Source organism: Nelumbo lutea, chromosome 1 (genome assembly GCF_056320005.1).
Source record: "Nelumbo lutea isolate HS-2025 chromosome 1, American lotus-T2T, whole genome shotgun sequence".
Classification (NCBI taxonomy): Eukaryota; Viridiplantae; Streptophyta; class Magnoliopsida; order Proteales; family Nelumbonaceae; genus Nelumbo; species Nelumbo lutea.
The window spans coordinates 120396061-120409019 of NC_142684.1; the positions used below are offsets into that span (position 1 = coordinate 120396061).

General features: G+C 37.6%; 1 protein-coding gene across 1 annotated transcript; it reads right to left on the reverse strand.

Moving 5' to 3' along the window:
* Positions 1–9187: 9187 nt before the first annotated feature.
* On the reverse strand, positions 9188–12400 carry LOC148877150 (abscisic acid 8'-hydroxylase 4-like). Its single transcript, XM_088981871.1, has 9 exons — positions 12087–12400; positions 11625–11946; positions 11257–11406; positions 10900–11145; positions 10679–10771; positions 10451–10529; positions 10222–10328; positions 9949–10067; positions 9188–9516 (listed from the first exon to the last, which is right to left on the reverse strand). The coding sequence occupies exons 1-9, from the start codon at positions 12284–12286 to the stop codon at positions 9393–9395; spliced, it is 1440 nt and encodes a 479-aa protein (XP_088837997.1). The 5' UTR covers positions 12287–12400; the 3' UTR covers positions 9188–9392.
* Between the last annotated feature and the right edge of the window lie 559 nt (positions 12401–12959).

Here is a 12959-nt window from a genome sequence, read left to right on the forward strand (position 1 = left end):
ATTTTGAGTGGATGCTGTTATGGTTGCAACTTATCTTATCCATTGGATGCCATATCGTCTCTTGGAATACAAGTCCCCTCATCAACTCATCTTCCCTATGTGTGTCTTTGGGTGTAAATATTTTTTCCATAATTTGTCTCCTACCCGTGGGAAGCTAGATCCCAAAGCCATTGTTTGTGTTTTCCTTAGCTACCCCTTTCCCAAAAGGGTTATCGTTGCTTTGATCCTATTTCTAAACAATACTTTGTATCCATGGATGTTTCTTTCTTTGAAGATGTGTTTTTCTTCTCTACTTCTTCTCAAGGGGAGAGTCCAAGTGAGGAGAAACAAAGACATGTTTGAAGGGATAGGAAATCCATCACATGGACACCCAAAGATTGCGGAATAAAGGGGGGTGAATTTCAAAAATTTTCCTCTCCCTTCAACTGGGAATCGAATTCCCCATTTAGAAAATCAAATTTCCAAAGATCATTCTTGAACCATAAACTGAACCAGATCTGAACCAAAAGGAGTAGGGAGAGATAATACCAAATACAGAGAAATAGTATCTCCCAATGGAGGTGTTCACGCCCAAGGAATGATCCAAAATCTGCTCCCACTGAAGATGGCGCAGTGCAGGGTGGAGCATAATCAGTAGTGTTCTTCCAAAAGAACTTGACCCTTCTCAAGAATCACCTGAACGGCTTGTGAATACAACTCCCACCAATCTTTTCTCCAAAAGATTGGAATCAAGATCCAATCTTGATTTCTCCCAAGAACTGGAGATCAAACTGTTGTAGGCGGCGGCTGCAGGAAGGAGGCGGCAAGAGAGTATTTGTAGGGTGCAGATTCTCTCTTATGTGATTTCAGCTCTGAAGATAAGACTATGTATTGCTTGCTTGTGATGTCTAAAGGCTGCCGCCCTCTCTTCCTTTTATAGACTTAAAGGGATCAGCTTCTAATCCCATTAGGAGTTGCTAACCCAAATCATATCTGCATTAGAAGTCCCTTTAAGATAAAGGATAACCCTTATCTTATCTGCAGATTAGACCAGCCATCTCCTAATCTAATTAGTAAGTTTTCAGATCTAAATCTCATTTAGATCTTGGACTCTCTAAGTGGATAGGGTGTGGGCCCAATTCTATCAGCTGATCCATTTCGAAATTCGCCCCTTAACTGACTAATCAAATTAGCCCAGTACGAAATGGGCTTAAGGCCCATTTAAGGTTATGTATTCATTTAGCCTTCCAAACTGTTGCCCAGTTAGGCTTCCTTGTATGGCGTGGGACCCAAACATTGATTTACACATCAACCACATGGGTTCAGCCCAGCCTTTATTACAAGGCCTGGCCGAATACACTGTTATGGACAATGCACCCCCTAAAACCCATCAGATGGGCTCTATGGGCCCAACACTTACCCTAAGTGGTCCCTGGGCCAAGCCACCTTGTAACACCCATGGACTGTGGGCAGATGCAAGATTAGCCCATCATGTATTATCCTCAATGGTTTTACACTTAACCTCTCAGCCCACATTGATCATACACTACTCGACAAGAGAGGACCTCTCCATCGGCTGCAAGGAACAGTGTTGCACTCTCTGCTTATATGGATCCCGAGAATTAAAACCTATTTGCAAACATTTCGAAACTATAATATATATACTTTTATATCTCATATAAAATATATTTTGCAAAACAAATCTCAACGATTGAAATCGGCTACTGGCAGTCTTGGTTTCCATCAGTGAGAGTGCATCCCCGATCATTACCTTTGTCCGACAAAGGGGCTGATCCTATCACTATAATCACCCACTCAAATGAATTCTCATACTGTCCCAACATACCCAGGTTTTGACCCCCGCTAAGGATCTCACTGATTGGTACATCAAAGACAGCCCAATCCGACACCTAGTGCAGTATCATAATCGAGTCTAGGGGTTGGGTGTAACTTTCCAGTTTTGCCCATCAATCTCCAAGGTCCAGGGTAATACTGGAAATCTGGTCTAATTCAAAGATTCAATTAATCCTACACTTTATGTGCCTAGGGTCTCACCCCAGTGGCTGAGACAAGCCACCCCAACCGACTTGGTGGTGCCACAGTGTCAGCCTTGTCAAGATAGGTCTCCCCAGACTGACCCACTGACTGTGAACATTCTAAACTAACACGAGTCTCATTAAGTGTCCAGTTTAAGGGTATTACACAGAAACATACTAAGGGAACATGAATCAAATATGCGCTTTTATTCATTTACAATAAACTCATAAAGTACATCATTTTGATTGAAGCTAAGGGCATACAAAACTATCTAACAAGGTTTTATTGCCTTCTCCTCCTAACCCTTTTCCATTTTGGGTCATTCATAGACAGCAATACAAAAGTCAAGGCCAGGGTCAACAAAGTTCAGTAGATACAGAGCATCCTGAAGCTGTGCAACCTATGCAATCAGACTCTCAGGGGTTGAGTCCATCACTGCATCAAGGTACTATTGTTCTAGTTAATGTCCCTAAACCCATTGATATGATACTTTTAATTGTGATTTGGACCTTCCTATTACTAAGAGGAAGGGTGTCAGATCATGCACCACACATTACCCAATGGCTCACTCCTTATCCTATGAGAATGTTTCACTCTCTTTCCGTGCTTTCCTCTTAGCTATTGACAGTGTTTCCCTTCCTAAAAGTGTTGCAGAAGCTTTACTTATTCCTGAGCGGACATATGCAATGAAGGAGGAGATCAATGTCCTTCACAAAAATGGCACGTGGGAGTTGGTAGATCTTCCTAAGGTAAAGTAACCTGTGGGGTGCAAATGGGTATTCTTTGAAAAACATAAGGCAGATGGCACAGTGGAAAGGTACAAGGCCCTCTACTTGTAAAAGGTTTTTCACATGTGTATAGAGTTGATTATGCAGAAACCTTTACACTTGAGCAGAAATAAATTCTATTCGAGTTCTCATTTCCTTAGCAGCAAATCTAGATTGGGAGCTTCATCAAATAGACATTAAAAATGCTTTTTTGAATGGTGACTTAGAAGAAGTGTACATGACCTACCTCTTGGCTTTGTACTAAAGAAAATGAGTAGAAAGTCTACAGACTGAAGAAATCTCTATATAGCTTAAAACAGTCTCCAAGGGCCTAGTTCAGTAGGTTCCACTAGGCAATTCAATAGATGGGCTTTAAGTAGTGCTAGTCTGATCACACACTCTTTGTGAAGAGAGAACAAGGAAGAACGACATATTTAATTGTGTATGTTGACGACATTATTATCATCGGTGATTGGGACTCAGAGATACAGAGATTGAAGAGGTTCTTGGCTACTCAGTTTGAAGTGAAGGATTTTGGGCCTTTACGTTATTTCCTTGGAATTGAAGTTGCCCACTCAAATCAGGGTATCTTCATCTCCTAGAGGAAATATATTCTAGATCTCTTGAAAGCTACGGGGAAGCTTGGAGCAAAACTTACTGACACTCCTATAAATGAAAACCACAGGCTTGGGGATTGTAGTGATGAGCCCATAGCAGACACAAAGCAGTATCAAAGATTGTTGGTAAGACTTCTCTACCTATTTATGACAAGACCTGACATTGCTATGCAGTGGGAGTCCTTAGTTAGTTTATGCATGCTCCTAGGACCACACACTTGGAGGCAGCATACAAAGTCCTTAGATATGTAAAAAAATTCCCTTGGATTGGACTCCTATTTGAAAAACATGGGCATATGAAAATTGAGGTTTATGCTAATGCAGATTGGGATGGTTCTATGGATGATAGAAAATCCACTAGTGGCTTTTGTGCCTTTGTTTGGGGAAATTTTGTTACTTGGAGGAGTAAGAAACAAAGTGTGGTGGCCAAATTGAGTGCAAAAGCTAAATACAGGGCCATGTCTCACGGTGTGGTAGAACTTCTATGCATAAATAACCTCTTGCGTGAATTGGGCTTTCCTTTCAGTGATCCTATGCCACTCTATTGTGACAATAATGTAGTCATCAACATTGCAGCCAATCATGTTCTCAATGATAAAACTAAACATATAGAGGTTGATAAACACTTCATCAGGGAAAATTTGGAAAAATGAGAAGTTTGCATTCTCTACATCAGCTTTGAGGAACAACTTGCAGACATCCGTACCAAAGGATTAAACTCCATGCGGCAGTATAATCTTTGTGACAAGTTGGGGATGATTGATATCTACACCCCAACTTGAGGGAGAGTGATGTAATCTTAGCTATGTGCCACAAGGGCACTTTTGTCTTTTCATTTATTTCTATTTTTTATGTTGTCACCCTAACATATAAATACAAAAAAGTCTAGCGCCGCCAACTACAAGCTTTCGATCTTAATCTTATCTTCTCTTTCTTCTCTTCTTTCTTCTTCTTCTTCTTCTTGATCGAAATAAAAAATTTTGAAATATTTTATATATTATTGATATATTTAAATAACTTAATATTTTAAATAATGAAATATTTAACATAACTATGTTTTAAACAGTTAAAATAGCAAAATTATGTAATAAATTAAAATAATCTTAAAAGTAGAAAAATAATTATAACATAATATTCAAATTGATAATAAATTATTTTTTACAAAATTAATAACACAATTATGTAACTAATTTCACTTATATCAATTAATAATCTAGAAAATAACTTTCAAAAAATTAATATTTAGTAATAATAATTTTAAAATCTTAATTCATATTTATTTTTTGATGAGTAATGAAGTGATTTATTAAGAATGACTAATATGAACCAACAAAAATTACATAATAGAGATCCCATAGAGAGGCACGAGATGTTGCATAAAAATATAAATCAAAGTTACAAGTTTACAATTGAGCCTAGAATAATTGATCCCTATGCACTCCATGCTTGGTAAGAAGATCTGTCATCCCATTAGCTGATCTCCTTTTCCACTGAACTCTAACTATTAAATTGGATGTTAGCCACTTAAATTTTCTCATCACCCCCAATATTTATTATATATTTATATATACTAAACAATACATTTTTTGTGATAAATACATTTTTAATAATTATGTATAAATCTATTTTTGTTTTGTTATTTAACAAAAAAAATTAATAATTATTGGAGATTAAACTACTATTACTTAACTTTTTAAATTTAACTTATTGTACTTATTGTATGCTTGTTATAATTTATTGGTTAATATTTATTATAGATTAAGCTATTATATGAGATTACACTATTTATTGGCTAATTTAATATATTTTTTAGTATTTATTGTATTTTTATTAGTTATTTATTATATTTTCATTATCAATATATTTTCAATAATTGAGTTTTTTCTCTATAAATTTTCAATAATTATTGGAGATTAAACTATTGTTATTTATTAAAGATTAGACTATTAATTTAGATGAAATTAGGGTTGTCCACAGGTTGGTTCGGTTTGGTTGTAGGCATTTTGGCCAACCAAATTGACTTGGTCAGGTTGGTGAGTTGGTCAATCGGAACCGACAAATCATTAGTGAAAATTGGCCAACTTTGGTTGTGTCTATTTGGGTCAATTTTTGGTTTGGATAGTTGGTTCAAAGGATTTAAACTAAAAAAAATAAATTTAAATTAAAAATACAGTGGTATTATTAAAAATAAATTTATGATCTAAAATACTTTAGACTAAGAAATATGGTAATTTCCCATTTTTGTGTATTAAAAAATTATATTAAAAATATAAAATATTAATATATATTTATGGTTGAATCGTTCCATTTTGGCCAATTAAAAATGGCTAAAGCAAAATTGATCCAAATTGGTTGGGTTGGGAAGTTGTTGAACCAAAGTCGATTAGAAATACTAGAAAATCGACCAACTCGGGTCAAGTTGGTTGGGTTCATCAGTTTAATGAACAACCCTAGCTGAAATTAATTATTATTTTTGTATTGTAATTATATATATAGAAAACTTTATTCTCTCCCAATCACACTATGTAGAGAGTATTCTTAAAAAGTTTGGACAGTATGACTGTAAACTTGTTAAAACACCTCTTAACTGTATTATTCACTTAAGGAAACATGTAGGAGAACCCGTTTCACAAAAGGAGTATGCGAGGATAATTGGATTTGTGTCTTAATGAACTATACAAGACCAGATATAGCTATAGATGTGGAAAAATTAAGTCAGCATACTCATGATCCTGAAAATGAACATTGGGAGGCTTTAATAAGGTGGTTAAAATATTTAAAAGGAACTATAAATTTTAGTTTACATTACTCAGGTTTTCCTCCTGTTTTAGAAGGCTTTACTGATGCGAATTAGATTTCAAATTCAAAGGATAGTACTTATACTAGTGGATATGTTTTTACCTTAGGTGGAGGAGTAGTATCATGGAAATTAGTAAAAAATTCATATAATACAACCTCAACGATGGAGGCCGAATTCATTGCATTAGAATTGGCAATGTCCGAGGCATAGTGGCTAAGAAACTTATTGGCAGATATACCACTTTGGCCATAGCTGGTTCCGTCTATATCTCTCCATTGTGATAGCCAAGTAGTAATAGATAGAGCCAAGACCCAGACTTACAACGATAAAAAAAGGCATATCCGCTTAAGGCATAACTTGTTAAGACAATACCTCAGCGAAGATACAATTGCTCTAGATTTGTAAGGTCTGAAAAGAACCTTGTAGATTCGTTAACCAAACCACTGACTTCTAAGGTGATTTATGAGGCATTGGTAGGAATGGTGTTGAAGCCCATTACATAAGTCATTAGTGATGAACACCCAACCTATGTAAAAGAAGATTCCTGGAATTAGGTTGAATGGGTAAAAATGAGTCACTAGATGATTTGGGTAAGCACTATCATTTTGTGTCCCATTTCAGATGCCGAGGTAAGATAATGCTCACTGCAAGTTGAGGAGGTTGAACATGAGGTTCTTAATCAGTTAAGAATAGTGTGTGCAGTGCATGCTAAATAATTGACCTAAGTGAGTGTGAAGTGTGGCTGCTTCTAAAACACTTATGATTCTAAGAGGGGAACAAGGCCAAAATGTTCCAAAATAAAAAGAACCACTAAAGAGCTGGTGAGTTTTGTTGGTTAGCAGGTTAGATAGTTACAACAAAGAGGAAAGGTTGAAGAAGTCTGACTCCACTCGTACTTTGTAACATAGCCTGCCATACCTAAGTGTTGATTGAAGTCCAAAAGACATCACCATGAATACTTTTCTCACTGTGATGATTAGATTGTTCGATCTTTTTGTAATTTTGAATCTTGTGGGGAATTGTTGGAGGGAGATTCAAAATTTTAAGAATCTCTCCTCCCTCCCTTGTATTTTATTTTTTTGTGTTCTGTCTTTTCCTCTTCCTTGTCTTGAATGCATGGGAAGACTCCTTGTCTCACATTGCTTGAAAAAAGAGTAGATGTGGAGTATATCTATAGTTTTGTTCTTTCTATGGATAGGGAACTATAGGAGGAAAGCACTATAGATATTCCCATGCATGTGAGGGGAGGTTGGGGTGTACGTGTACGTGTACACGTGCGCTACATCGAATGTTTTTGCTTTTGACCTATTTAAACGCTTGGCTTTTAAATTTTAAATTTATTTTTTGTTTTTAAACGTTTTCTTGTTCGTTTGTGTCTCTTCCTCTCTGTGTCTCTTCGAACAGGTGCACTGTTCCGAAGAGGCCTTTGTCTGAAATGACACTTTTGTGCCCATTCGGGTGATTGAGAACACTCTATAAAAGGAGTTTTGGTCGACCCAATTTCACACACCAATACATTCAACAGTCTTTTCTTCTTTGTCTTCTCTATCAATCCGAGTATCATTCTCTATGGTTCGTGGAGGTCTGGTAAGCGAGTGCACGTTTACCAGTGGCATGTGGGAAAGTCGAGTGACCAAGTCGCACGACTCAACCCTCCTCTCTACAAGTTCTTAGTTTCTTAGTTCTACAACACTACACTCCTATAAGTTCTCAGTGTGGAAAGCGATTATCGATAAGTTCCAATTTGCTTTGAACCCCCTTTAGTATCTAGATGTCCAATTGGAGGGAGATTCCAAATTTCAAGAATCCCACCTTACTCCTTTTATCTTTCGCTTTTTTGACTTTTCTCTCTTTTCTCCTCTTCCATGGAGGTGAAGAGATTTTGTTCCACATTGCTTGGGAAAGAGATAGACTTGAATATATTACTAGACTTGCTTCCTTTATGGGTAGGACTATATATTGCTAGATGCATGTGAAAGGGGGTTGGGGGTGCTTTTCACATATGTGTGCGTTGAGCCAAGTTGGGGCATGGGTGTGGGTGTATACACCACACCCTAATGTTTTATCATTTTGACTGTTTGGTTTGTAATTGGTTTGATCGTTTAAAATTTTATTTTCTTTTTAAACGTTTTTTTTTCCTCTGTCTCTTCCTCTCAGTGTCTCTTCAAATAGGTGTATTGTTTTGGAGAGACATTTCTTTGAAAAGACACATCTATGTCCATTCGGGTGACTGAGAGCACTTTATAAATAAAGTGTTGGTCGATCCAATAACACATCAGTACACATAACACAGTTTCTCTTTTATGTTGTTCGTCCATCTCTGAGCATTATTTTTAAGAAATTCATGAAAGTCTAGTAAACGAATGCATACTTAATAGAAGCTTGTGGACAGTTTTATCTTGACGATCGGTTTGCATTCACCCAGTTGTAATATATATAAGAGATACGTGCAATTTTAAGAAAAATGACCAAGTGGGACAACTCAATTCTCAATTTCTCAAGTGATAAATTCCATTCTCACTTCCATTTATTATTTATACATGGCCAGTTCTACTAGGGGCCATGAAACTGAAATAGCTAAGCACGAAGTGTGGTGTACTTTGAAACCGATCCCACCACACCAAGGCATCAACAAACTACACATTCCTCCATGAGCTCCTCTTTCTTTCTGTCATCTCTGGCCAATCTGACAAGAAATAGGTGGCCTTTCCAGCCACGTACAGCAGATGAACTCCACGTGAAGGACATGCATGTTAGTGCACGTAGCAATATTTGAGTGCAATGACGTAATGCCATCATAAAAGAGTCTATAATCCATTCGTGTCCAAACAGAACCAATGAATCAAAAGGCGAATCCTAGTGGTATTTTAAGTTTTTTTTTCCTTTTCTATTTAACAATGACCATCCATTCATCTTTCGTTAACATTATTATGACATACCAAAAGAGCGTTGGACATGTGGAGGAAAAGCAAGAGAGGACAAGAAAGTGAAAAGAAATTTCTTTTTTCTCCCCTCCCGAGTAGAATAGATAACAAGAAGGTGAGAAAAATGGCATATATCTTCCCTTCCTGAGCACAGTTGATATTGTTACAGCATAAAATTAAAACAAAAACAAAACAAAGCAAAAAATTAAAAAAAAAAAAGAAGAGAAGTGCTGGTTTTAGAATGGCATCTTCAGAGTTCAGACTTGAATCATGCACACCCGGGACGTTGTCTTAGGCTTCTGGGTTGTTTCCAAAACCTGGCCGGAAGTCCATTCTGAGGGACCGGAAATGGGCCATACTGAATCCCACTTTGAGATCCTTCCACTTCCCACCTGCAACCAAATTCATCCACACCAACAAAGGGTGTTATCAAATTATTCTACATTTTCAGGAACATCTGGCTCTACTAAAACCCATGAAAAACCCATGTGTTTTTTTTTTTTTTTTTTTTTCTTCTAAATAAATCTCTTTGGCTAATCTGGATTAACATTTCCCAGATGTTCTTTTTATGAGATTACACTCTTGAGTTATGATATTAACAAGGATGATCCATTTGTTGGAGTATTGGGTGGATCTGCAGGCCGGTTGCCCTAAGTTTCGGGACTGCTGAGCTAAACATTTAGGATGGAATAGTCTACTTGATGATGCTCCTATATGCGTGCCTTTTCTGTTGTTGACACACCATGGTCCATGGCCGTATACTGTTGATATATGTATTATTCTGAAAGAGACTATTCCATCCCTCTCTATGATGTGTTTCGTACCTGAACTTTGTCACCAGATGATGGATCAAAATAAGCATCTCCAGCTTGGCAAGCTCATTCCCAGGACATGCATGAATTCCATTCCCAAATGGCATGAAAGTATTGGGTATTGGTGCAACCTGCATAAGCCATTGGAGGAGGAGAAAATAAAGGGAAAAAAAGGAGAAAGGAAAATCAATTCTCTCTTCCATGAAAGTGGAAGGATGGAATTCTATGTTTAAGTACTAGTGCTTTGCTTAATGTACTAATATAATCAATCTTTAACACCCGTACCTCGAACCTTGAAGGATCAAAATTCTGAGTATCAGGAAAGAATTCCGGATTGTGATGAATATTTCTGAATAAGGGCATCACCTTCCAACCTTTTGGAATGAGATATCCTGCATGTCACAATTCCCAACATCTGTCAATTTTATGAAAGGAAAAGAAAATTAAACTTGCAAGTGCCCAAGTCTCTAGCTTATATAATTTTCCTTGTATATTATATATTCTGCATTTCTACCTTTGTATTCCACATCGGCCACTGCTTCCCTAAACGTGAACGATATGATGCTTGCCATCCTCAAGCTCTCTAATATAACCTGGTTAAAAATTAACAGACGTTCAGTTAGTTGTATCAGAAGCAATGAGTACTGTTAATTAATTAAGCTTCACTATCTGGAATCAATACTAAATTCAGATTAATTAATGTTAACAAGTTATGGCATGATGAGACAATACATATACATACCCTATAAGTAAGGTGCATAGTTCTAGTCTGAGCCCATGTCAAGGATCGGTTTCCTCCATCGTTGGATTCGAGTAATATTGCCTTGTGTTCAGCCTGCAACAGAATATTAATTAACACTGATTTACTATTTGATCCAGGGTTGCTTAATTAATTAGCAGTAACTCATCAAAGCTCGAGAAAGAAATCTGGAGAGAATTAAGGAAGCTTGTTGCAGCTGTTACCTTGACAGCTTTCCGAAGTTTTGGGTTATCATGGAGGTATTTGAGAATCCAAGTAAGGACACTGGCAGTGGTGTCTTGAGCGGCGAACAGCACCCCGATGATGTTATCGGCGATTTGATCGTCTGTCAAGATGTTTCCCTTTTCGTCTTTGGAGTTCATGAGACAACCCAAGAGATCCTTCTCCACTAGTTTCTCCTTTTTGTGATAAATTATCTCGCTTAGGATCTGATTTAGCCTCTTCCTCGCCTGTGGCAGTAATGCACAACAAACAGGAATACAGAAAAGCACGCAATCAGCTGGCCCGGACAGCTCACATTACAAGGTGGTATGGTAGTAGTACTTTGATTCATCACTTACCAAGATGGCTTTGTGATATGGAGTTCCCGGTATGTTTGTTGAGAAAGAGTTATAGCCTTGGTCTAGTATGGAGTAGTTCTTCTCTAACTGTTGTTTATAATAAGAGTCCAAGCTGCCAAAAATGGCGAGTACACCGACGTGGAAAGAGAACTGCCGAAAGATGAAGCAGGAGGACCATTAATTTAGTGGAGCTGTAATAGCTAGATTCATAATTGAAAGCCCATTGACAAAACCAGAAAAAGGCCAAGAGAAATTAACTCATCTGAGAGATCAATCATACATGGAATAAGACAGCACGAGCTTCGCGTTACAGAAAAGCTTAATTAATAACCATTTCATGTTAAAAACATCTAAGAAATTAAACCAACCTTCTTCATTCCACGAAAGGTGTTAATAAGGTCACCGCCGGACCATGACTCCAACGTCGAAACGGCAATGGCTTCAATGTCGGGGACAAGTTTCCGGATGGCGTCCGGAGCCAACGAGCTCTGAACCAACCTTCTGAGGCGAGTGTGGTAGTCTCCTTGGTGAAAAAACAGAGCACATGGACCGATCATTTGCTCCTTGCTTTCTGGGTACGTCGGTTTGAACAATTGAGCTCGAGTTACCAACACGAAGCGAGCGGCCTCGGGGCTCGCCAACATAACACAAGGGCAGCCAAGTATGTGAGTCTTGAATATCTCCCCGTACCTATATAATATATGTGTATATATATAATATATAAAAAAAAACACCAATAAAACCATGCACCACCGTCGAATTCAGTTCGTGCACACAATTAAAAAGCTCGAGACAAATTAATAGTGACAATATACAAAATTAATACAAACCTTTTCTGCTTAGCAGCAAAGAATACATTTGGATCCTGAGAGTAGAATTGAAGAGTCTCTCCAATATAAGGCCATCCCATTGAACCTGGTGGAAGCTTGTTTTTTAGTTGGGGTTTGCTCTTGTGCTTCCTCAAGTAGAGATACAAGACAAGGGTGGGGAGAAAAAGGATATGAATAGCCAGGACTCCAACCACATCCATCTCTTACACAAATGCAACAACTCTCTCTAGGCCTGTGTTGGTTGTGGAATGTATCGGCGTTGCTATAGTGAAGGAATATGGTTGTGGGTTTGAGTGGGATGAGGGAGAGAGAGGTTGGAAGGGTTTATATAGAATTTAGAAAAGGGGGTAGTAGATAGAGAATTAGTAAATGTTTTTATGTGTGTCAAGATTCGTGTTAGGCTAGCTGTTATCTAAAATTGTGGAGGGGTACCTGGGTTAACCTATGCCAACTCAAATGCTTTGCTAGGAATTGAATGTCCTACATAAATATATATGATAATATTCAAACATAATAACTTACCTACGTCAACCACATTGTTTACTACATGACATGGGCATGACCACTATCCTCCCCCAACACACTATCTAGCTATATAGCTTTGTGGACCCAAAGAACCAGATTTCATTGAATCAAGCTTTGAGTATTTTGTTTTGCTTACACCTCCTCAGCCCTCACTCAAGACTCAAGGGTTGCAGCACATGGGCCTGCTTCATCTGCCTTCTCTGGTCCCACTTATTCCTCTTAGCTTTATAGTGCACCCATTTCCAGCTTATTAGTTCCTTCTTAAAACTAACAAAGGTGTAATTGAGTAGATTTAGAATAAATACATGGTTAGTTCTTGATAGACATTGATACTCATCAACTTGTTTT

What these genes read in the sequence shown, in the direction of transcription:
- LOC148877150 (XM_088981871.1), bottom strand. Translation starts at nt 12,286, where the DNA reads ATGGATGTGGTTGGAGTCCTGGCTATTCATATCCTTTTTCTCCCCACC. An exon ending in TTGATCCTTCAAGGTTCGAG is followed by an intron (nt 10,068 to 10,221) that starts GTACGGGTGTTA and finishes TGGCTTATGCAG; the next exon opens with GTTGCACCAATACCCAATAC. An exon ending in CATCTGGTGACAAAGTTCAG is followed by an intron (nt 9,517 to 9,948) that starts GTACGAAACACA and finishes ATTTGGTTGCAG; the next exon opens with GTGGGAAGTGGAAGGATCTC.